Source organism: Lagopus muta, chromosome 5 (genome assembly GCF_023343835.1).
Source record: "Lagopus muta isolate bLagMut1 chromosome 5, bLagMut1 primary, whole genome shotgun sequence".
NCBI lineage: Eukaryota > Metazoa > Chordata > Aves > Galliformes > Phasianidae > Lagopus > Lagopus muta.
The window spans coordinates 944,595-970,750 of NC_064437.1; the positions used below are offsets into that span (position 1 = coordinate 944,595).

Below are 26,156 nucleotides of genomic sequence, written 5' to 3' on the forward strand. Positions count from 1 at the left end.
TTGGAGGTGGGAGGATGAGCCGTGATTTTGTAGAGGATGGAGGCTGGGAAGGAAAATAACCAGTGAGAAAGAAGACATTTTAGAGAGCTACCAGGAGAAAATGAAAAATTAGTAAAGAAAACAAGGAAGGAAACGGTTAGAAGAAACGTAACTGGGAGGGAGCTTTCTCTTGTGGAGACACGATGGGGGTCCTGTGCCCGGACCTTAGCTGTAAAGGTACTCCAGTGATCACGGGTCACACAGTTTTAGAGAGGAGTCAGTAAAGGTAGGAGGTGTAACATTTAGAGAATTTAAAACGGAGTACCAAAAACAAAAATGCATCACTGAAATGTAAACATTTTTTTTTAATTTTACTTGATTTTAACCCAAAAGAAAACCTCGAGGAAACTGAGCTCCATTAACGACTTTGTAACAGCAGTGGAAACAAAGATTTGTAGAAGCATTTGCCGAGTGATTTATTCTTGATGAACATGATTAGATTTAAAAACAGGTATGTTAATCCTTCTGCTTTTGTGTACTACTAGAGATAGTGCCATACCAACATAGAAAAGAGCAGGCACCCTCACCACCCATTAACTTAACCCCATCAGTGCTAACGTTTATGCAAATACAGCTTCACACTGCATGCTGGGATACTGCAGGATTTTACTGCCTTGATGTACAGAGCTCCCTTGTGGTGCGTGTGATTTCTCACCTAACACTACCAGTGTGCACACAGCTCAAAACTAGCAATAGTGAACAGCCTTTTTCCAGTGCAGAACAATCATTTCTACTGCAGTGTAACAAACTTATCATGCAAAATGATTTTTGAAAAGTAACAAAGTGCATACATTCAGGGAGAGAGATTTTCCACTTTTGAAGCATGGTGCATGCTTCAAACTTATTTCTGGTTGTACCTCTGAGCTTTTTGTACACTCTTCTTTCTCCTTCCTGTCCAGAGTCGATTTATGAGTGTTGTCTGTATCAGACAGGTGACTCTTATGGAATTCTTGCACCTAGAATCCCAATATTGTGCCATGAAACTTTCAAAAGTTAAAAGCTCAAAATAAAACTACTTGCTGTAAGGCAGGATGAACCAGCAGTTCCATTTTTGACATAACGATGAACACAGATTTTATTTTAGGTGTATGACTTTATGAAGTTTTCTATGCCATATTCTTTCTTTTCTATCATTTTAGCCTCCACTCTGGCAGTTCCAACAAAAATCAGTACATTTTGGAAAGAATTAGTCCAGCATTTGTGAACATGCCATGAAGTGAAAGATGTAAGAAACCCCAACCATATTCTATTTGCTACTACTTGGCTTAAAAGGACAAAAGGGCACTAATGGAAAATAAAAGGTGTTATTGGATAGATCAGTTGTGAGGACAAAGGAAGGAGATGAATGTACTTGTGTTTTATTCCCCAGGACTGAACACAGGAGGATATATGCTGAGGATAGAAAAATATGGCGAGCTGTTTCCCAAGAGAAAGCGCACGGCAGAAACCAGCAAAATAATCGGGAAAGAGAAATACTGTCTGACAACATAAAAACATCACATCAAAATCTAGAGAGCTGTGATTTTCGAAATAACCTCATTCTTAGGGTCTGCTTGCAAAGAACAGAAAGACTCTGAGCAGAGCAGCCTGGGGCTCGGTGCAGGGGCAGCACACACAAGGCAGAGGCGATGGTGCAGGGCTCTTAGCCTGCACTGGACCAGAGGAACAACCTGCTGAGAGCTGGGGCAATCGGAAAGATGCCACGCCAGCCATACAGAAATCGAGAAGCAAATGCAACAAATACCAGACCCAGGCCAAGGTTACTTGGTCCAGGTTGTACTAAAGTTTTAATGAAAGAATAAAGATGAATCCCCTTCCATAGAAGTGAGGCCAATTCAGGCGCAGGCCCAGCTGTGTGTGTGTAGGACAAAGCCTTGCTGTGCCCCTCACCCAGGTCACCCCTCTGCAGGTCTGGGCTCCCTTGTGAGCTATAAAGCCTGGCTAACAAGTCCTCTCCTGGCAAGACCACAAGATGCAACCTGCCTGAAGCTGTGTGAAAACAAGTCATAGTATTTTGCTGATAGCAATTACCAGACTGACCAAAATAAAATGCAGCCATCAATCTAGAAACGTAGAGAGTCCCCAGAATGTGGGATTACCCCACAGGAATGCAGAGCAGAGGATCTGCCATCTGTCCCCTAATCTGCACCTCTCTCCTGCCACAACAGCAGCTCCCAGGAGGGCCATTTCAGTGACCACAGACCCGAGGGCTGTCCCACGCAGAGTGTAATGATGAGATGCAAGTCCCTCTAAGGGACAGAACTGGTGGAAGGAAAACTGAATGCAGAACTGGAATCTGAAGGTGGGGAATGAAGGAACCCTCAAGCACATCTCAGCTGGTCCAGCAGCCATCTCCAGCAGGCATTCCCATGCAGCAGAGCTCTACAAGAAGACACGAGCTTGCTGATTTGGTGACATAAGTACACGAGGAGCAGAACGAGACAAGGAGTTTTGGGGGCACTATGCAATGAGACATAACAGGTCCTGAAAAACAACTGCCATGGGCAGGTAGGGCTGTTTCTGCTCTATGTTTCTGCTTTGCAGCCCCATGGACTGGCCAGCAGCTGGAGGAACGCACACGCTAACCCAGACGGCTGCGGTGATCAGAAGTACAGCATCCAAGCAGTGACCAGAACTCCCTACAGCCAAAGATGCCAAAGTCTGTAATGATCTTTTTGTTGTGAAAATGTTTTTCTTCAAAAGGCCAGGCCTGTTTGCCGACATGGCCAGAATTCTGGAAAGAAAACCTGCAGATGCTAACCAGCCAGTGCTTAGTCATGAACTGCAGAGGATGGCAGACCTACCAGCATCTTGCTAAGTTATAAACCATGGGCCTGCTCTGTTCTGTATGTGGTCTTCAGTGTGAGGACAGAAGGCCCAGTGCTGCCCTGAGTTACAGCACCTCAGGCTCTGAATTGCACTCCCTGTGTTCTCCCATCTCAGGAGGAAACCAGCTCTCAGTCCACACAGATATGCACCCGAGGGCAGACATATCACTGGGGTTGCTGCCAACAAAGAGAGTCTCGAGTCTCTTGGAAAAAAGTCCTTGTATGGTCCACGAGGCATAGACCAGGCCCATGTGATGGCACAGCGCGCCACGACACACTGCTGCACCTCCTGAATCCTCGTGCAGGACCCACGCCTCAAGACTGAATTTCTGGAATGAAGGCTTTACCTTGGAGACAGTCCTGAATAATGCCTCTAACATCCAGACTCTTAGACAAGGTCAGGCAGGAGTCAAAGTAACTCAGAATTAACTTTAAGACGTTTGACACCCTATTTGGAGAAAGCTCTCTTGCAAGTCAGACCTCCAGAACAGAACACCATCACCTTCCTTCTGTGACTGGAAGCCACCAAGGTCATAACCTCAATAAAGATGCTCTGTGCTATGGAGAAGTCATATGGCAAAACTCGATAACGAAGATATTTCTGGCTCCTTGTTAAATATAGGTCATTTTGTTGCAAAGTGCCCATCAAGGCACGGCCTAAAAGCAGACACAAACTGAAAACCTTCAGGGCAAATTGCCCTCCCAGTCAGATTGTCATTGTGCATCTCAGGGGAAAACAGCTCCCATGACGGATACATCAATGAATGAACTGAAGCCAGGCAGCCCAGGGGAAATAAAAGCATGCAAAGTATTTCTGGAAAGGCAGGATGAGTTTTAGAGACTCTCTAGAAGATCTGACTGAGCACAAAACAGAAAGAACAGCCTTCTCTCTCTCACTCCCATCCCCCTAAAACAACACAAAGCTGAGCAAGTAAAGAAGAAGGAAGTTAAAAGGATTGAGGTCTTGTTTTGACTGAAGAGAGATGAAGGTCTCAGCAGACCCAGCACAGCATCTGCAGCAGATTACTCAGAAGAAAACCATCTCTTCTTTCTACTCAGTGCTAATAAACCTGCTAGGAATTAACACAAGGGATGGAATGCTGCACTCTGGGTTAAAAAAGAGATTTTTTTAAAAAACAGAAACCTGGGAGTCGTGCAGATCTCTTTCCAATGATTTTCTCAGCCCATTCATACCAAGAATATTAACTGTAAAGATCGTAGTTGCCAATTTTTGGTATTCCTCACTGTCGCTCATGGAAGGGGTACACAGTGTTATCCCAACCTTCTTTTTGGCTACAAGGCACATCTTTCACAATGAAACACAGGACAATGAACAGGCTTATTTTAAGTGATGATTAATTAAGAAATTGCTTATTATCACTGAAGGTGGAGGGTGATGCAGGGGGTTTGAAATGTACTTTGTTATTCATTTCAGATGCTCCCTTTAATTATTTAGAAACAATTCTGTGAAGACACACGTGTCAATTAATTGCAAGAAAACCCAAGAGAGATCAGAAAAGAAACCAGCCGATCTGGCTTCAGAGGATGAAAAGTGAGCACTGCACCTGAAATTAAATTACCTTGTTATAAGACACTGTCTTCAGTCTAAATCTATCAGAACACACCTGCATTTTCAAACTGTATTTTAACTTGAGGCTTGAGATCCTGTCTCCTAATTATCTGCAAAGCAAATGGAGCTTAATTATGTTTTATTTAATATGTTACAACTGAAATCATGCCAATATTATTCACAAAATCATTCACACATTTTCTACACCCCTTCTTCATCTTTACACAGGATGCCAAAGAGAATAACATAGATACACCATCTTGCTTTCCTGCCATGAAAGCTTCCCAGTGATGCTATCTGTCTGAATGACAAGAACACTATTTTTTTCCTGTAGCTGAGCTATTTTGCTGCTGGCCCTTTTAAAGTATTAGGGAAAACAACATCTAGGCAAGGTCTACCATCTCCAGTATTGCAGTAAAGGAGGATGAAAAACACGTCTACGTTGATAGGATGGAAATAGTTCATGTGTTCTGTGTTAGAATACAGTTTGTAGACCTGTCCAAGCACCTTATAACCTATCAGTAAATACTGCCAGAGTGAGAAATTCCCCCTATGTGTAAGTCGTACCTACGTAAAGTAAGCTGTCAATATGAAGGCATCAATAATCAGATGTCCTCGCAGATCAAACTGCAGCTGCTTACGTCAGCTTTGCACAAGTCTATGCACTATTTTGGAATTACCTTTCATGAAATACACTTAGGTCAGAATAGAGAACTCTCACTATGTGTGCCGTCCCACTTCTGGCCAACACACATGGCTGGGTGGTGCAACACACTGGAAGTCACCGGGCAGCACTGATCTATGGCTCCCTGCGGTTAGGAGGCGCCTCTGTTGGCTTCATTAGCTTTTGACAAGGCTTGCTGGCTCTGTATTACACGCAATGGGATTGTAAGAAGCAGAACCTTATGGTGTAGCACTGTCAACAGAACAAACTGATTTTTCATTTACATATTGTTGCAGAGATACATTTAAGTCTGAGGCGTAACTCACAGTCAGTTCCATTTTCTCACCAATAGGCAAGTTGGCCATGTCAGTAACATTTAGGAGAGAGCTGATACATATCAAGACAAAAATTCAGATCCAGCTAGATTTAAAATCAAAGCTTCAATCTGAAAATCTTAGTAGTATTGAGGAAAGAGCAACTCAGTATAAAACCAGGCTTACTTGGCAGAATTAAACTAGAAGCATTAGGCAAGAAGCTCACAGCAGATGCAGCACAGCATTTGAGGGAGTTATACTAAAACCCCGTCTTGAACTCTTGAGAGGAACAACGATCCTTTTACATTACCTCCACTGAAATCTCCTTTGGTGCCATGGGCCACTTGTGCTCATACTTGTCTTTCACAGTTTGTTCAGTGTTGGCGGTTGGTGCTGAGTTCTCAGGCCGTACTCCATGGCTTGTTTTGCCCACCAGATTTTGAACTGATTTTACCATATTCTTTAAATCCTCCGGGTATGGAGTGGGATAACGTTTTAGATTTATTTCAACCTGAACATTCATAAAAAGAATTAAAGCACAAATACAAAATGAAAACAGCATGCAAACTAAAACCATGGTTACAGTACTATGGCTAAGTGCAAATTCCTCAAATTGTTATTAGTCTATTTGAGGTAGCCTGTTACATACAGCTAGCCCTCATGGATTCTTCAGTTCTTGGACCAAACTTGGCAATCAGTTACACTATGGCAACTTATGATGGAATTCCAGTGACATAAAATAATGGATGGGCATGCTTCCCTGCAAGCCTACCTTTCACCCTGGGAGAGTATAGCATCTTAATTCTGCACTTGGCCTGAGAGTACTAACGTATTAAATCACACTTCTCCAAAACGATACTGATGCAAATGCAGAACTAATTGAGCTATGCTCAGCGTACAGAATTAATCAGAATTATCTATAATAGCTGAGAACGAATCTGATCTACTGGGATCTATTTGCTCTTTGAGATGTGTAATGTACATACATGCACTCAAGTACGTGAATTCTGCTCCAGTATACAGAAATACAGGAAAACAGACTTAAACCACTACAGAGAAGTCAACCCGTGTCACACTGAACAGTACTTTGACTGACAGACCTACAGATTCCCTACAACAATCAACACTTTGAGCTTTTTGTTTTTATCACTCAGAAGTAAAGAAATATTGCAGTCATCCAAGTCCAAATCAATCACAGCTTGAAGACAGCACTACAAAATCTCAGGATTGAGCAACAGGAGAAGAGGGGCATGACACAGCACTGTCAGCAAACTGCTCAGAGTGGACAGGGTGGCAGGTTACCAGGCCAGGAGCAATCCAAGCAGGAAAGGAGACCTACTACATGGTGCTGGCCTGTCCTTACACCTCCCCATCGTGTCACAGACCTCTTTTGTCTGCTGTACATCACATCCCGGCACGAGGAGAGATGCTGAGGAATCAAACAAAGCCTGACCTCAGCACGCTGCCCGTGGTGGAGGCTTCCCACCGCTGCTCTGCCCTTCCATAGGCAGGAGCTCTGACCCCAGGCACAGCCCCTGGGACGCAGCAGGTGCTGGCTCTACCTGCCATTCTCCTAGGGATGAACTTGGGGTGCAAATGCAGCAACTTTGAATTGGATTTTCTTCAGCAAAGAACAGTGGCAGCTCCCAGAGCAAGCTGAGCGTGTCAGGATAACTGAGCTTGCTTGTGAGGCTGTGAAATTTGAAATTAGTCTGTCTTTGCTGTGTGATAAGTAAGCAGAAGCCTTTACGGCAAAGTTTTACCCAATTGCATACATGAGGTGAGCAAAGGGAGCTTGCTTTTAATAGGTCACCATACAGTCATTGGATTTTACACCTGTGACAGGTGGGAAAAGGGCAATTTTGGATTCATATGATTATGGTCTGTCAATGGGAATATTTTGGAAGCAAAATCACGATTGATTTGAAAATAAAGCTGTATGAAATACTAGCATATAATTCTGAGCCACAGTAGAATAAACATTACATATAATAGATTCTGACATGACTTTAACATAAAACGTTAAAATGTATGGCTATGATGTCATATGTTAATAAAGAACTTCAACAGAAAAAAAGAAATTAAGTCTGTAAAGCATTACTAAGGCTGTGGTTGATTTACGGTTGAAAGAAATCATTTTCAGATGTGGCCTAATGAGGCAATCGCTTTTCCAGAAAATCCGAGCCATGATTTCAATGCAAAAGCTACAGACAAGCATAGAACTGCAGTCACAGAGCAAATCCTCAGTAAGCACTAGCCAAAGAGAAATTAACTAAAGGACTTGCATGTGATAGGCAAGTCAGACAGGGATTTCAGTAAGAGCCTGATATCGCTGGGCGTATTACACCATAAAATACTGGCAGCTGTGGTGGGTGCTATGCACTAGAAAGCAGGTATTTTCATTGCTGACTTAGAAATACTGCTACACAGAAAACTGTCAATGCGACACCAAAATAGAGCGACTCTGAGAAGAGAATTATCAGAGTTCAAAATGCTTTAAGGAAGAATTTGTTGAATAATGTAGATCTTCAAATCGGTGTTATGTAGCGTGGATGGGAAGTCAGTTTTAAATATGAAATACATAAAATGAAAACCACGTGTCCTTTTATAAAGTGCAAACAATGTTTGTGGTAACCACCCCTTGCTAATTTGGGATAACCTTCAAATTCATCCCATGAAGGTCCCTGGTATTGATGGGTATCTGGCGTACACACGGAGATAGAAAAGAGGAGAAACGCTCTCTTGAGGATGCACCGATGGAAGGACGTACCTGATCAGCTCCTAACTCTTGCTTAGCTTTCTGTTTAATAACTCTTCTTTAAGCAGTGACTAAGGTGTCAACTCCAAAAGGTAAAGTTTTGTTCTGATGAAGAGATACCGGGATCATCACGGAGGAGAGCACCGGGTTGGAGCACCTGCCCTGCAGAGAAGGGCTGAGGGAGGGGGGCTGAGAGGAGAACGCTCCAGGGAGACCCCACTGCAGCCTGCCAGGGCCTCTGAGGCTGCAGGAAAGCTGGGGGTCTCTCATCAGAGAATTTTAGCTAAAGACAGGGGGTAATGGCTTTTAACTGGAAGAGAGGAGATTTGGAGGAAATTCTTCCCCAGGAGGGCAGGGAGGCCCCAGCACTGCCGCCCAGAGCTGTGGGTGCCCCATCGTGGAGGTGCCCGAGGCTGGGGGTGGCCCTGGGCAGCTGAGCTGGTGGGAAATGTTCCCTACTTGGAACTTGGTAATCTTCAAGGTCCCTTCCAACCAAACCATTCTATAATTTTATGGCTCTATGATTATATATGGAAATGGAGGAATCTTGTGCAGAAATAAGAATCGCGCTGATCATTGGTTTACATTCTCTCCACAGGTGGGAGTCAAACAGGTAAGTAAGAACTCCAGAAAATATATTTTAGCGTTGGGCTCTTCCCCTACAGTGGCCCAAAGGGTAAATGCCGCCCTTGGCTTCAGCTGCCAAGCCAAACATCAGGGACAGAGCAGCCCTGCAGGCCATGGCTCACCCACATGGCAAAGCCCCTCATCCCAGCAGGAAGGACAGGACAGGGCAGGCTGTCCTCAGTTCATCCCCAGGCGTAGGATGGGTTGTGTGTCCAGGGCTGCTTCTGGGACACCCCAAGATGCGGCACTGGGCTCAGCGGCATTTGCCTCCCCAGTTCCAACACAGCAGATGGCAGCACTCAAACTCGACTATAGGAACAGCATTAGCTGAATGAAGGATTTTGTTTGTCTACAGAAATAGCTTACTCAAAGGAAGCATTGGTTTCAGTCATCCATAGAGTTCTGAAATATATTAAAACCAAAATGGCTACGCAATGTATTTCTTATATTACATTTCAATACCAGAAACAATGCTCGCAAATAAAAGGTAATACAATTCAATCCACCTACAATCTTAAAATTATCTATTTCTCTGTGAACACTTTTGCACACCTGGACATGTTACTCACAGTCAAAGTTATAACAAGAAGTAGTGGAACAATGTGAAACTCCCAGGAACTCTGCTTTCCACACATAAGCTATAAATCTGCAGTTCATATGGGGTAAAACTTCAGTTTGATCTATTTATTGTGAGCCAGATTGCTTTTTTAATTCATTTTCTGTTTTGTTAAAGTATGAAAGCAGTAGCATATATAACAATTATATTTGGTTGCAAGAGTTAAGTGAAAACTCCTGATTAGGAAAAATATTTAAACAAAAAATCAATTTTCCCAACAAGATCTAAATGGGATATTAGATATTTATTATTAACAGCTCTCATCAGCTTTCACCTTGAGAGGAATACAGACTCCCCACAGGATCTAAATATTTCTAAAGAATGATGTGGCTGGAGATTAATCCCAGCTCCCCAGCGTTCTGTGTTCATTTTGTCTTAGTGATGAAATGGGTGCCCCATTAGGTGCCCAACACTCAGCCTGTGGGTCTGGACTGATTTCTGATATCCCAGTCATTCTGTGTGGAAAATAACCGCAAACTTCCAGTTCTGTGCACCTCAGAGAAAACAGGGATGCTTATGAAATGCGACCAAGTATTTTCTCATTATTCAGAACAGAGAAATAGTTCAATTCAGCATCTGTATTTTGGACCCTGTCTCTAATACGTGAATGCAAAACAAACAAACAAACAAAAACCCCATACCTTAACTTTCCCTGGATTTTCCTCCTCTTCCTTTTTTTCTTCAAATTCAAAGGCAACAGTCATACGTTGCTGTCTCTGCTCCTCCCACAAAGTAGGGTTGAAGCTATCACTGTCTGACTGGAAATCTACAGTTAAATTGCAAGCGGCAATGCAACAGAACAAGAGATTAATGCCCTCAGCAAAGACTGGAAATCACCTAAAAAGAGAAGCTCTTGGGTGATCCTGAAACGTTGGATCATTGTCTCAAAACTGTTGAGGGGGCAATGGAAGTCATAACGAAAAACACCATTAAAAATAAACGTGAATGCTCAGATCACAGAGAGAATGGTGGAGAGCAAGAGGGCCTTGGGGCACAGCTGGAGGAGGAGCATGGAGGCTCTCTACCGGGATGCAGGGGCTTCAGAGCCAAGCCCTGGTTTTGTCAGGCTCACAGCTCTGCTCCCTGTGACCCTTTGTCTGTGTCCAACTTGCTGTGTTACACTTTTGTTACCCCTTTTTCTTTTTTTTAATAAACATTAACAGTAGTGGATATTTTATACGCAGCCCAAGGCAATTCCTGGTCTCTCTGTGCAGCCCAGGCAGGCCAACAGGCAGCCCCTGGGGCTCCAGGAGGTGCCCCCACTCCTCTCTGAGAGCAATGGGCTGGAAGCAGGAGCCTTTGGTGCATGGCAGCACATGGGCTGCTCTGTGCACACTGCTGGCTTCAGGAGGCACAGACACTGCTGCACAGAGCCACCGCTGAGCCCCCAGACCCCACAGCCTGCTGCTGCCTCAGGGGGGAAGGCTGATGGTGTTTTACCTTCATCGCTGCGGGGTTGCTGGGGAAACATGTAGTTAGTCAAAACTCTCTGCTTCGTTTCCGGGTGAGCCTCAGTTTGCAGGGGGATGAGAGCCTTGGACTGCGTAGGAAAGGCAAAACAAAGAGCTGGTCACTGAGAGCACGTCTGTTAGCCAGGACGGAGTTTTAGCAGGCAACAAGCAGAAAACACAGGAATAACCAAAATTCTGAATGGAAAGAACCCTCTCCATGGACCAAGCCAACGGTGTTTGGTGGCACTTCTACCTCTCCCATTCCTCAGTCTGCCTGTAACTCCCACCAGGATTGCCATACGAACTCTAACACCAGAAATACCGGCTGCATGCTTTAAGCCAGGATGCCCAAGGAGTGGGTCCTGCAACTCTGAGGGTGCTCCTGGTGCCAGCTGCATGGAGGCAACACTGAGTTCTACTCAGCTGGCTACCGTTATTGATGTGCTGTAATGCAGCACCCAGGAGTGACTGTCACAGTTCATGGATTAGAAGGTGATCTAAACCTGATCACTAATGTCAAAATGCTGAAAAAGCATTGTCTGCTTAGTTGGAAGTGTATGTTTGGTGGATGGGTAGGGGCATTTTTTTATGGAAATAAGAGTTAGAATCCTAATTTAGTGCTTGAAAATTTATTCATCCTTGTGTATTAATCCTCCCAGACTGTCTCCCCTCCCTTCAGCTTGAAGCCTTTTCCTTAGCCATACAAGTGAAAACTAAGTTGAAGGGGAAATGCAACAAAGCACTGATGCAGCTGTCCCTGTGCTTTGCCTCAGTGGATGGCATGCTGCAGGCAGCACAGCACAGCCCCAGCTCCTGTGGCTGCCTCATACAGATACAGGAGGGACTCATTCCCAGCAGCATCAGTATGCTCCTCAGCTTCAGTTAAGGAGTTGTAATGGTTGATGCTGGGCTTTATTGTAGGGTGGGAAAGATGACACTACGAGAACTTACTGCAATTATTAAAACCTGCTAGTTATGTTGAACTTGTCTAAAGCTGTACAAATTGAATTTGTCTCCACTTAATCACATTCTGGAACTGCAAAATTATCCTATCCACCAATACTGCCAGGACTGATGGGGACTTATTCTAGTGCTCAGATGCTGGGTAGCTGTTACCTAAGGAATTAATGGTAATGCCACATGAACTGAGCTCCCTGGAACTAAGGAAGGCATATCTAAAATTAAGAGGAACTTAAATGAGAATTTTCTCTAAAACAAGACTGAGAGTTGTTGTGCATCTTCTGTACATTTAAACTCTCACTGGCTTCACTGGAGTCTGAAATATGCAGAAAGGGAAGCATGGACAGGAAAAGGCAGAAGACAAAAATGGAGGGGTAGAGACAGAATAAGGAATGGGACAAAGTAAGAGCAAGGCTGAGAACAAAGCCTTGCCTCTTGGATTTCTGTTTACCGAACATTCTCTTGATAATTCTGATCACTGTTTATTACTTTTATCAGGGCACAGAAGGCTAGTCAGCAGCAAGCAATAAGCCCAGCAATGGCAGGTTTACCCAGATAATGAATGCCAGCCAGGACTGCCTACAGCTTGGTAGGGAAGTAGCAGCTGGGCTGGGACAGACCTCTCCTAAAGCTCTGCTGCAGTGATGTATGGCTACAGACCTCATTCATGGCCCCTGTACTTTACTAAAGAAATTATGAACGCTGGAAGCCATTACCTGGTTGTCAGAAAGCCACAAAGCTGCAAGTTCTTTGAGTTTAGTAAAAGTGAATGGCAAGTTCTTCAGCCTGTAAATGAGAAGGGAACAGCGTGAGTCCCTCACTGCTACATAATTCCTTCGATACACAGCATGATTGGCTTGATCAGACTAAAAGTGCTATCATTTCTTATCTTTATTTTCTCTCACATTTTGTTAAAATACAGCATTTACTAAGGGGATTCCCCTTTAAGTACTTCCACATTAAGAGAGATATTTACACCCTATAACAGAAAAGATTTGGTCCCAGCAGGACGTATAGCAAAGTCCTACCAGCTTTCAGCACAGGTGACATAGGGAACCCTTTGACTTACCAGTTACATTTTGGAACACAAATTACTCGAGGATAACGGGAAATTCATTTCTGCAGAAATGCCAGGTATAAAATCAAAATAAGACAAATTCACAGTGAGCCTAAATGGCAAAAAAAAAAAAAAAAGCCTTTTCATGATATATGTGAACACCTTGCCTAAAACAATCTGCGTGTGGGAGCAGGGAAGAGGTGATGAGGTGGCTGTGGAAGCTCCAGCCACGCTTTCACAGGAAGCACCCTGTTCTGAACACGGTATTTTCTCTTTGCAGCCCATCTCAAAGCAGAGAGCAGCCCTGGTCACACGCTGCTGCTCCCCAGCTCCGCGTTACAGAGGGCTGCCAAAAGAAGCAGACGGCCGAAAGGAAGGACTGCAGAACATTTACTGTGATCTAACCACAAAAAGGAGGTGTAAATCCCTTCCCTGAGGGGCAGGCGAACTGATAGCACAGGGAGAAAGAGTGACAAACCTCCAGCAAAGACAAGCAGCCGCCAGCAGAACCCTCTGCCCCTCTACCAGCAAATAGCCAGAAATATCCCTACAGTCATGAAGATTGTGATTTCAATAAGAATACCTTATCCTAAAGGTGATGTCCCTATACAAGTGAAATAAATTGACGTGAACGTGTATATACTCAGTGTGCTATGAAATACCCGCATAGATCAGGGTGTTTTTACACGTGCTTGCATGTTTAAACCTATAATTAACACCACAAGAGTCTCTGAACCTCCTGAGATTTAGTTTTCAATGCTGTCTTAAAATGCACACATCATCTCTGGAACAGCGCAGACTGAAATGTTCTTTATGCACAGAGGTGGCAAGTAGGCTCTCACAGCATAACGGTTCTTGGTTCTCGTGGTTATCTGGACATTTTACTCAGATCCTTTTTTCTGTATAAAGAGACAAGAAGTGGCTTCTCAAGTGACCCCCTTATCGCTCTGCCTTTGGGACGCAGGGTCTGCAGAGGTTGCTGCTGCTGCTCCCAGCTCACTCCAGTTGAGTGAGGGGTATCAGAGGGAGAACACACCTGGTAAGCAGAAATGATGTGTGGCAAGGGAGTCCCCGGGCTGGTTTTACATTTCCAGCCAAACCAAACACAGAGTTCTTCATCTGTAATGGCCAGAAGCCCCGACACCTTGCTTTAAGTGTCTGAAGAGGATTGATTCTGAGGTGCCGTTAAGGAGAAAAGATGTCAAATCAGAGATCAGTGAATGGAGGCACCCAAAATCAGCGCTGATTTTTGACAATCTGCCATCAAAATGAAACCCAGCCTCTTTTTCTGACTGCAACTTTTTTTCCCCACATTTAAATTCATGACTGCTTTTCCAACTGTGTGAAGTTCATCAGCATTTCCCCCCATCTGCAGTAACAACGCAGCTGCATCTCTCTGACTTTCATGAACAATGGAATTACCAAGAGAGGAGGTTTTGCATTTTGCACACTTCAGAACAGGGCCTGCTGTACTTGCTGCTTACACTGGATTAGTTTGACCACCAAAGGTAAATACATAACTGTTCATCAGCCAAAACGAGGTCGTACCACCATTACAAAGCACCTCCAATGTTATGCATAGATGCAGCTTCATCTACTTTACATTTACTTGTGTTTACTTTCCAGACTGTGGGCCAGATCCCATTTGGCCTGCATCAGCATAATTCCACTGGTTCCAAAGAACTAAGTCACAAACCTGGATTAAAGATTTGGCTTTCTCCTCTGCCTTTCAGCAGCACAGACAACGTGATTGGTTTGCTCTGCTTCCATGCACCTAACATGTGGCTGCAATTAGATAGTAGTACAGACATGGAAAGTTTATGACTGTGCTGCTCAACAAAGAGCTTTTCTTTTATACTAAATACTGAAAGATCTCACTAGATAGCATGGAAAGCTACATACATAATCGGTTTTATAAGTCTAAGAAAACATATCCACAATTCTAGATTAAACTTTAATGGGTGCATAGATAATTCATTGAGAAGATGGTCAAATTAATTAACTTACAAGTAAGGGGTAAATTACACCGTACCAAAAGAACCTTTTCTTACTACGGAGCAAACAACGCCCTGCTGGAAGCTGCTGCTGGCCTGGGGCAGAGCAACCACCATGCAGCAGCCTGGGCTGGGGGCAGCCTGGGGGCACCCAGGGGCTGCAGGCAGGGACCCCTCCAGCCCTGTGGAACACAGACACTGGGTCTAACACTCCACTGCACACACTTTCTTCCACAAACAAGTTTCATTTCTCTGCCATTTTTAAATCCCTATTAACTTCAGTTTGGAATCTTTTAAACCAAGTTGTACAATGAGCCAGATGTGATCATAAAATAATCTCTCAGTGTTACAGATATTTTCTGTATTTGCATTAGGTTGAAGTACATATGAAACCATGCTAAAGCTTAAAGGTTATTAGCAGAAATATTTCTCATAAGTTGAGCTCTGAAGCACCAACCGATTTTTCAGCAAAACACCTCTGACCTCCAGCAGCCACTAAAGCATGAGATGCACGCGTCCTTCTCACAGTGTTCAATTTTCACAAAGGTAACGTTTTCTTATAAGAAAAGAAAGTTTTTCCTTTGACGTCCTCGAGGTGAGTGAAAACAAACTAAAGCAAAATGGCACTTTTTAAAGGGACATCCCTGAGCACCAAGCTATTGGCACCCTGTGACCCCCAGCCTCAAGGAAGTGCTGTATCAGTGTGTTATGATGTGCTGGAATGAGGACACTGGGGTAATTCAGAGTAGCCCAGCCAGGGACAGCTCTCCATGGTCATGTTCAGCAAATGGACAATAACAGGGTTTTCAGAGCGTGAAAATTCAAAAGAACATAATTCATATTAACTCTTTCATTTACGGCTCACAAAAACACTGGAGGATGTTAATGGCCAGAAGAATTACCTCTTTGTCAATAAGCAATATTGTACAAATAACTAAACAGGAAAAGATACACCAAGGAACAGTCCCACATTTTGGAACGCAACGCAATCTTATGCTTGTTTCATCCAACTTCTGTTCCTGATACTCAGAGTATCAGTCAAGCTGTGACCCCGGGACAGAAGCACAAGCAATGCAAATACAGAAAGGTGATGACGGGTTAAGCTCTTCTGTAAGAACAATCTAAAACTAGAAGAAAGGTTACTTACCAGTAACCGATGCTCTTTGAGAAGTGTAGCCCAAATGTACATTCTAACAATTCTACCTCTCAATCACAGGACTCAGACCTGGAAGGACTCTGAGGAGAGAGGAGAAGCAGATGGAAGACAAATGTATCTGTGGACTACACACTGTGAAGAACACCGGTTACTGGTAAGACATCTTTTTTTCTTTGAACGAATCCCACGTGCACTCTTAGCAGTGAGCGAATCCAAGCAGCTCCCCCCAGGGACTCGCTACACGGTGGAAGTCTCTGCATCTTTCATGCATCAGTAACTGCACAACTACATTATCAGATGTGCATTGGCTCTTGAAGCACCAGAGATGCCTGGCAAAGGCAAGGATGAATCCCCAGGTAGTTGCACTGCAGGTAACTGGAATCAAAATTCTCCTGAATGCACAGGAAGGTGTGTGAAGCCACCTATGCTCCGGTCAGATGCACACTAACCCTCATTAGACTCCACTTATCAATGTGATGGCAAGTTGGGGTTCAGTCCACCACTGCCTTTTATTATGTAGTAACAACAAAATGCTGCGTTTCCTGGGGATGAAGAGTCTGTGAAAGGGATGAAAAGGTTTGGACCTGTAAAGATAAAAGGACAGAGGGCTCGCAGCTACAGAGATGAGAAGGACAGATACAGTCTTAGTGCATAAGGCATGGGAAAGAAATGCTGGAGTGTAATTATCTGGTTGAAATTGAGTTATGATATGAATACCTGTAGAAAATCCTGAAACTAAAAGATAGCTTCTGGTCAATTCAAATGAACAAGGTCCATCTTAAAACATTGAGGGCCTTCAGAAGACAAAACAAGAGTGAAAACCTGTAGTAGCTGAAACCGTAGTATTAAAAAGGCTAGGGAGGAACTCCAAACGCTGACCCACCTTCGAGCAAAATATGTCAGCTCACAAAAAAATTAAGATTCATTTTAGCCTGAGTGTATTGTTTGTCATGTTTGCCTCTTTTCTGAAAGATATCCAATGAGAACTTAATGGAAAATCCTGCACATGAAAAACGTAGGTATTTTATATTTGTAAGCAGACGAGCTCCAGGCAGTGCAAAGGATGGGGTTTTTCCTCATCAAGTGCTACTTCACAGCTAAGTTGTCCATCATACCTTGTATGCACGACCATTCGGAGAGCAGACTGACAACGCTCCAAGCACTTTGGCAAGTTCAAAGCCACCAGTACCTCTGCACTCTGCGTGCCTGGAGCCAGACTGCACTCCCCATGTCATGAAGAATATCCAGATAGAACACTTTTTGTGGAAAAATGGCATCTCACAAGAAACACTCAAGTAGCACAGCTACTAGAAGGAGAAGGAGATGGCTCTGATCTAAGTTATTCACTAGGAGGAATCTGCAGTGGGCAGATCCCCAGTGAAAGACTGCATCCCCTTTGTAAAATATATAACCATGACAATCTTCAAACATCCAGCATGGGCTGGCAGTCACAGCAGCAGGGTCTGCTCCCTCTGAAATTAACATGCAAAGCTGCATGAGCAGCCTAACAGAACAGACATAAAATCCTCTCCAGAGTCAGGAGCAAGAAAGTCACACAGAACTGACAGACAAATTCTAAAGGAAATCTATGATCATATGCACAGTCCATCCCCATTTGTTGTGAGTACAAGGAGTGACTGCCAATCCTCAGAAGGTTTGGGTAAAAATTGGAGGTCTCATGCAAAAGATTCTGTCAGAGCAGTATGTAATGTGAATGGGTCTTCCTTAGCAGCAGAGCCTGCAGAGTCCAGGGCTCAGCAGGTCTCAGAACAGGCTGCCAGGGAGAAGCCTGACCCCTGACCCAGGAGCTCCGTGCCATAGTGCGAAGCAAGTGCAGAGGCACCTTGGATCTAGAATTGTCTTTCTGCTCTGCTTGCACGTCTGTGTATCTTCTTCCGATGGCTGAAAGGGAAAGAGCTGATGTGCTCTACCTTCTCTGTCATATCTGAAGAAGGAAGAGTAGAAGGGCAAAAGTATTATGATAACATGGAAAAGTTCCTAACCACAAGCAGAGCCCGAGTACAGTCCTTATTAGCATGTATACGTGGACTCATTCAAAGAAGAAATGGATATTGCCTTAATGCTAACATACATATGAAAACGGAAAATGGAGAAGACCAAATGAATAAATAAGGATCCGGCATTAAGACTGCATCTGAGCTCTGTGCAAACTCTTCGGCGCTGAAACTTTGGAACATCCATTTCACTAAGGTAGGAAGTTCCACAAAAAAGAAGAAATCAGCATGGTCACAGTGTGTCAGCAGGGCAACAGTCAGCCTCAGATGGAACTGATGTCAACAAAGCAGGAAAAAAATCCCCCAGGCCCCTAAGGAGGAAGGAATCTCTGTGAGATATAATTCAACTGTTCCTACCTCTTCTAGTTCAGACCACTCTCCAGCTAGCTCTCTGATGGCTGCAACTCACTGCACAGCTTTTCAGGTTGAGTTGAGAGAACAGCTTCCCACCCCAGCGAGGAAAGGCTGTCTTCTCCTGCCCTCCCCTCCTTCCTGCCTTGGTGCACAGCCACCGTGTACCTTCAACTGCCTTTGGTGTTTGCTAGACGCCACTGGGAGCAAACTGAATATGTGGGGAAATTCAGAATGTGACCACAACAACAAGACAGATCACTTCTAGAAGTTTTAGGGAGTCAGGCCATCCCAGCCACTTCTCTGAGTAGCCCTGAGAAAGCACAAGGAGATGTAGGGCTATTAGCCAGCAAGAAAGGGGAGTGGGAAGGACAGTGATCTCCACGCCCCAGCCTAAGGAACACCCCGAGATGCCAGTCTCAGTGTTAACTCCACAATGGAAATCCCTCTGCTTTGTTATCTCTGGGCAGCCAGAGAAAAAGGCAGCTGGGCAGGAGTGCTGCTTTCATGGCAGCCAGCTGTCAGGTCAGCTTGCTCAGGAGACCTGGCATACTCCTACACCTCTGCTGCCTTCTCCCAGCAGCAAGCCACCCCCTCCCTGTCACCCCAGTAACAGCACTCAGAAAGCAGTAATTACAGATGTAGTCATAGGCTGAAATCTGCAGCTGACTCAGCAAAAAGAAAGAAAGAAGCGAAGAAAGAAAAGAAAAAAAAAAAAAGAGTAGTTTTCTTCTTCCTCAACACACATTCATGGCATAATAACAGGTTAGAAAAAAAGGTCTGAGATCCAGCTTAGAGTGGTTTGATGTGCCAGGGAAGGTACGACAGCTGCAGCTCCCTGGCATCTCCAGAGCACACTGAGGTGCTCTGACAGCCCTGCTGCCCCTCCAGCTGGCTGTGAGCAATAAGGTGGGGCTGCCACTGGAAGCACCCATCTGAAAACTCAACACGTGTCTGACAGGCTGCTTTCACCTGCATCCCTATGCGTTCAGGACCCCCAGCTGTCTGGACAAAACTGAGCTAGGACAGGACAGGGCAGGTGGATGCAGAACAGTGTGGGGAAGCTGACTGCTGTGCTGGGGAGAATGCTGGAAAAGAAAGAACTCAAAATGTGCCTGAAACACAGCTTCAGGCTGCAGGAGCACAGGTAGGAGCACAAACCCCCAGCACTGCAGTGTGCTGATGGGACAGAGCACCCACGTCCCTGGGAAAGCACTGGGACCTGAAACCCAAGGTCAAGAAGATCTAAGATCTGATTCTGGGACTCGGGCAGTTTCCACAAACCTGGAGCTCAGTTTTGCTTTACATACCAGTCTGTACATAATGTATTTTATGATACACAATTGCAGCGAGGAAAACGATCTAATGGAATTAAGTGAACCATTTTGAATAGATGTATTACAAGGGTTTCAACATTACTTGATTTTATACTTTCTGGTCAGCCTCAATTTAACAAGACTGCTGACAGTAAATTGGACCAGGTACACAAAGTGCTTCCCCAGATATTTACTGGATACGAGTGATAATTAGTTGAAACAGAAAAGTGTCCACACACTGACTATGAACACGTTCTTGGAGCACGTGAATCTGGAAATTCCATGGAAAAGTCATTTCTGATGGCAGTCAGAGCACAGGATGGAGACCAAGAAAGCCTCACAGTAAGCACTGCATTTCATGTGCATGAGAACAGAACCTGGTGAGGTTCTGTTGGTTTTTGGCAGGACCCTCGCCCCACTGAAGGGAGCAGAACATTTTCTTTTGATTTCGGTGGAGTTGGGGTGGTATTTCATGTGCTGGCATGTAATGATCTCATACAGCAGCTTGTCAATTTCCTTATCAGGGCACACAACACTGAATTATGAAACTGCATCCAGTTTTAAAGCCAAATATCTCACTTTCACATGGAAACAGCAGCAGACAAAATAAGCAAGCAGCATTTCATCTCTGATAGAGCACTGAGAGTCAGATCCTTGTCCCGTTCCAACTTTGCTTTGGATGCCAGTAGAATTAAAACCAAACCATGAAGATTAATCAAGATATTTTTCCCCACAGTTTAAAAATTTCAAGTATTTATAAATACCATTTTATATGCTTTGTATGCATCTACATATATTACAGAAATATAATTTAACAAATGCCTAAAAAGAAATAGCTATTTTTTTAAAACATATTCTCACAACACGAGATAGGAACATGATCTGAACCATACCTGTTATCACTCAGGTTTAACACTCTCAGCTTCTGCATCTGACCTATTTCATCTGGAAGAAATTCCAGTTTGTTGGAGCGCAGGGACATCACGGTTACGTTTTTACAACTTCCAATCTGTGAGAATGGGAAAAAAAAAGCAAAGATATAATAACACTCACTCTGAAAAACATTATCATCATTCACTCAACATCAGAAGGTGGCCAAATTATCTTTTTTTTTTTTTCCCCTATAAATGACAAAGAATACAAAACAAAGTCAGAAAACACTGCTTTTTGACAGAAACATCAGGGAAATGCACTTTGCTACCTGCACTGCTGCTTCCCAACAATGCTCTCCCTTTTGCATTAAAATCAAATTGTTAATTTGATTTTTACCACTTTACTGCTTTTGCAGTAAATTAGTTGCTTTTATGGCCTTAACAGGGATGAAATCTGAGGCCTATCACAAAACATTCTGACGTAATTTGAAAACAGAATCAGCTTCTCACTTCTCTGGGCAGCTCAGGAAGGAAATTCTCATCCACAGCCAACGTCCTCAGGTTGTGAAGGTAACCGATGGTAGAAGGTAACGACTCCAACTCGTTACAGCTGCAGTCAAATTCTTCTAATAAAGATAAACTGAAATTGTAAACGCACTTGTTAGATGCTGTGTGGGGGTTAAGTAACAAAAATTTGCCATCTAAAACCTTTGGAAGTTTCCAATCATCACAATTCTGCAGCCATTGTGCCCTGAAGATGGATTTATTACAGATTTCCCAAGAAGTCTACAGTAACAACATTAATTGTGCTGCTCATTCAAACCATGGAATAAAAGTTTTGTGACTCATTGAGAATGCCACCATTCCCCACTTGTACTGCCCTTTTTTGCTCCACGCGTACTGTGGTTTTTCTCTCAGGTGCTCATACCAAATACGTGCATGAAAGAGGGAAGTCCAACTCGAAAGCTTGTTCAATTAAAGATGCATACATTCTTTCTTTTACTGATGATGACGGAACCAGAAAAGCTCAAGAATTGAAAAGCTAATTTTGGACAACTGCTTCTAATGGAAACTGGAAGCTCTCATCCACTGAACTGTAATGGTCAAGAGTGACTTGACTTTATTTGAAAGATATTGTCTGGCATGGATGTTCTCAGCTTCTGTTCTTCCTGGTGACTTCATCAGCAGACAAATGAAGGTGGCCACAACAAAAGCAACAAAGTCCTCATGAAAGTGTGCTGTATCTGTAACCACCATTGCAAAGCATTTAGTTCAGAAAGTGATTTACCATTCACCATGGCTTGTGGATGAACGCTATGTTGAGAACAACTGCTATAATTCCAATCATGCTAATTTATCTGAAATTTCATTAGCTGTAATGTATTAACTTTAATGTCTTCTTGGGCTTGAAATCTATAGAAGAATGATCTGAATTTAGAAGAACAGACAAAAATCAGTTGCATGGGCTGCAACCTTTATACCCAGAAAGCAGAAGCAAGGGCACTCAATCAGATCCTGTGGATACAGGCCCCTGCCCCGGGTCCAATTCCTAAAGCCCTTTATGTAAATCCTCTGATACTATCAAACAAGGGAAAGATAAATATATGCTTAAGTGTTTTACTAAGCTGAGTCTGCTGAGCATAGCATCTTGCAGGTCCAACTCCAAATGCCATTTGCAGGCTTGTGCTCCAAACACGCCTGCCAAAAATGAGGGTGGCAGTTCACTGCTAACAACACTGACTCAGGCAGTGCTGAAATGCTCCGTGGCTCATCAGGAAATTGGTCTCTGGAGGGAGAATTCCCTCCTCCACATTGCTAATCTTTGTGTGAGAATAATACACTCTGCAGTGGGTACCGTGCCTATCATTATGGAGAAAGAGGCCCAGTAGGAAACTATCCAAGTGGATGAGTCAGAGAAAGGAAGTTCATTTTGATGTGGGAGACACTGTCCTCATTAAGTGAGGGAAAGTGCTACATTTAAAAATAACGTGGTAATATTGGGTGATCAACCTGCTGTTCTGCAGTCACACCTTTCAGAGCAGCAGTACACATCTCTTACAACACAACTGTGGATCCTCGACAAATAGTACTGAACAGATACCAAGCAAGAAAAAAAAAGATGGAATTCCCTTCAACCTGAACAATGCAATCCGTAAGAAAATACTGACATGACAGCTTCTAAAAAACGACTCCCAAAATTGCTAAAGGTGACGTTGGACACAACATCAACTTCCCTGCAGTGTCCAACACAGCTTTGAGCCTCGTCAGCTCTCACTGTCAGAAGCGATTGCTGCACAACCAGATTTCCATTTTATCACCCATGCAGCCAACTTTTAATGCACACCATCAATATCACATCAATATAAAGCACTACAAGAAGTGCATTGCAGGAAGCCAAACCTCAGGTTTCAGTTGCTGCAGTTTTCACTGTCCATTATTTTCTCTGATGCCATGTAAACAACAAAATTATCACTGAGAATATTACTATAGAATGGGCTCAGGAGTGGGACAGCACTGGCTATGGAGGTTAGAGATTATTTCTACTCTGGAGATCTCACTGTGCAATTCTCTGCTGGAAGGGATGTGTGTCATGCGAAGCTATAAACCGAATCAAAGACCTTCTTCCAGGAATGGCAGAATAATCATACTCCAAAGCAAGGCAGCTGGTTCTTTGTGCTGCTTTGGGGAAAGGCCTGGACCTGCTTTGAATTTTACAGCAAGCTGTGGCTTTCAGGCAGGCAACACACCGAGGCAGCAGAGGGAAGCTCTGTGCGCAGCAGCACCACGTGGAATTTTGCACCAAAGATCATGCAGTATCTGATCAAACTTCAGCAAATCAGTGCTTTTATGGTATTTTCACTGTTTCTATGCATACACCCACAAAATTGGCATGGCTTTTTCATTTATGCTCCTGCAATATTTTAAGGCACCTTAATATGTATGTGATATACAGCCATCTTCCTTCCAACATCAGTCCCGGTTGTTGCTATGGAAACTGCCATTCCCCCAGTTCTTATCTTTCTTCTACTTTTGTTGCTCTAATCATCCAAACTGCAAGTGATTCACACCAAAAACACCGCTTCACCCTTTGTCTTGAACAACATGGTACATTTCACCTTCCCATCGCTTACGCCACTGTTAGTCCAGAGAAGCTGCTCCACGTGTCGGCGTGACGAGCTGCGTGTCAGGGGCAAGTTTTGGGATGATTTTGTAATTCAGGGCATCTTCTTTGTCTTACTTTTGATCTCAGAAAAAAAGCAAGTTGGAGGGAAAAGATTTCTCTTGATACTCACTTTCCAATCGCGTTGGGCAAAATTGTGAGCTGATTGTCATCCACTTTTAACGTGGTGAGCCTTTTCAGCAGCCCTGCAGAACAGGAAAGGAAGGAGGGAAGAAAAGTATTCCACGTCCATCTTAACTTTCTGTAATCTCCAGTGTTCTCAGTTAAACAATAAACAAACACATTCCTGCCCCATTGAAAATATTCCCCATTACAATGCAGCGCAGATCAAACGTTGAGCCGAAATGCAACGAATACAATATTAAGTGCATTCTGAAGTGCTGAAAAACGTGGAGAGAAATAAAAAGGAATCGTACCCTGTGGCCTGATTAAAAGGTGCTCAGGTCCCAGAAGGTCCCCAGCAAAACTATCTGAAGTAAATGCTGCACTTTGAGTGCTTCACAATACGTAGGAACAGACAACCAGAATCAGTCCTGAAGGCACTTGTGCATGCAGCTAATTCTTTTTGTTAAGAGAACTGCTAGATATTGAAGTGTCAGCAGATGCATTACTAGGTAACATTTATCCAGGGAACGACACTTCTGCTTTGCACTGTGAAACAGGGAGATCGATACAATGGTAAAGACAGAAAGGATAGGAAAATCATTGCATCACAGTGGCTGAAACTGAGCTTGATACAGTCAGAAAATAAGATTCCCACCTTCTGGAAGTTGCTGACATTTCAAAGTCTGCTTTTGCCCTGAAGGAGTTCTGGAAACTCCAAAATAGCTTTACAAACATTTGTAATCAGCATTGGTTATAGTATAAATTAACTATTTACATAGAGCTAATTATTAAGTGGAATGCACCATAGTATGAAAGCTGAAGCAGATGAAAAGTACACTTCAAAGGGATAGCAGAAGCATTACTCACTTCCATCACAGTACATTTCTGTTGAAAAGCCAACATGTTCCAACAAACATCCAGGCTTCAACAGCACTGTCTTTTAAGAGGAAAAATTTCTACCAAACAGAACTGCAGCAAGCTGTCACCTGAAAATGCAGTACTGAAATGACTCTTTCTGCTTTGCTTCAGTTACACCTATTATGATTCAGTAACAGGAATTTGGAAATGAGCACTGAGTGCACAATTCACAATGTCAGCATCCTTCTGTACCAGAGTTATGTAACCTTGAAAAATCAATCTGCATATGCACATCAGAAAACTCATCGAGAATCAACTGCAAGGCTGATGGTGAGATATCGCATCAGAGCAGAATGGGAAATAGCTGTAGCATTCGCTCAGTAACGTTCATGCAGTAGAGTTTTGTTGGCCAGCTATACAGTCTGGAGGCTTGACTCTGATAACTGAAACAGGGGAGGGTCCACAGTGCCACCATGCTGTGTATCTGGGGGCTCATCTGCTGGAAGCAACAGAAGAGAGCAGGGACCAGCAGTGCTCCTGAAGCAAACCTGAGGGATCGGCTGCCCAGAGCCTCGTACCTACAGACACCTCCCAGAAATCCTGCGTTCTAAATAATTCAGGAATTCTATATGTGCAGTATAGTCAAAACAGAAAAGGAATAGGTTGAACTATTTCTTCTTTTAATGCCATCACTGGAATTGCACTACTGTAACTAGTTTTCTTCAGGAGTTTAATACTATTAATATAGCCACTTTTATATTCCCATCCTAATTCAGACCAGATCAATAGTACCTTCATTTAGTTTCTTGAAAAATACAACTCAGAATAACCTGGAGCCCCTACTATGGATTATTTCTTTTTTTTCTGACGTTCAAAGCAGTCTTTATGGACTGCCCCAATACCAGATGTATGAGTGCCCAATTAATTCCTTTGGAGTTTAATGGCAGTTCTTGTTCCAGCTTTATCACAAAGTGTAAAAACAGGAGCATTTCTCACCTATGGAGTCTGGCAGTTGCTGCAACATATTTGATGACAACAGGAGGTCTTCAAGTCCTTCACATCCCGATATGTCCAAATCAACAGTTTCTATCCTGTTTTTTGACATATCCAGGTACACGAGCTGTTTTAACTTCCCTATAGACTTAATAGCATGTTACAGAGCGTTACTTCAACAGATAGACATGGCATGCCAATTTCCAAGTTTAAAGACCAACAACTGCAATACAGACTTCTCCTGGTTATCACAGCATGCTTTTCTATCTGTCTCACTGAATCAGTATTGGGATTTCTTCAGAAAGCTGCAGAAGGAAAGGCATGGGGCAGAGCTGAAAACCAGTTGCTCTGTGAGCCCAGGTGATAATTCTAATCCCTATTAAAATGCTGCCCATTGCCATTAAACCAGCCTATAATCCTGCACCAAAATA

General features: G+C 43.5%; 1 protein-coding gene across 13 annotated transcripts in view; it reads right to left on the reverse strand.

The window, feature by feature from the left end:
- LRRC7 (leucine rich repeat containing 7) overlaps nt 1-26,156 on the reverse strand; it is a 189,090-nt gene that overhangs the window by 20,472 nt on the left and 142,462 nt on the right. For 10 of the 13 annotated variants that reach the window (XM_048944844.1, XM_048944843.1, XM_048944845.1 and 7 more), the window contains 9 exons: nt 25,729-25,873; nt 23,882-23,954; nt 21,099-21,228; nt 20,610-20,725; nt 12,544-12,613; nt 10,857-10,956; nt 10,058-10,182; nt 5,726-5,926; nt 897-995 (listed from right to left, as the gene is read on the reverse strand). In XM_048944844.1, the coding sequence (XP_048800801.1) occupies nt 897-995; nt 5,726-5,926; nt 10,058-10,182; nt 10,857-10,956; nt 12,544-12,613; nt 20,610-20,725; nt 21,099-21,228; nt 23,882-23,954; nt 25,729-25,873 (1,059 nt within the window). The remainder of the gene's footprint in view (nt 1-896; nt 996-5,725; nt 5,927-10,057; nt 10,183-10,856; nt 10,957-12,543; nt 12,614-20,609; nt 20,726-21,098; nt 21,229-23,881; nt 23,955-25,728; nt 25,874-26,156) is intronic. The other 3 variants (XM_048944852.1, XM_048944851.1, XM_048944854.1) reach the window with 2 other exon arrangements.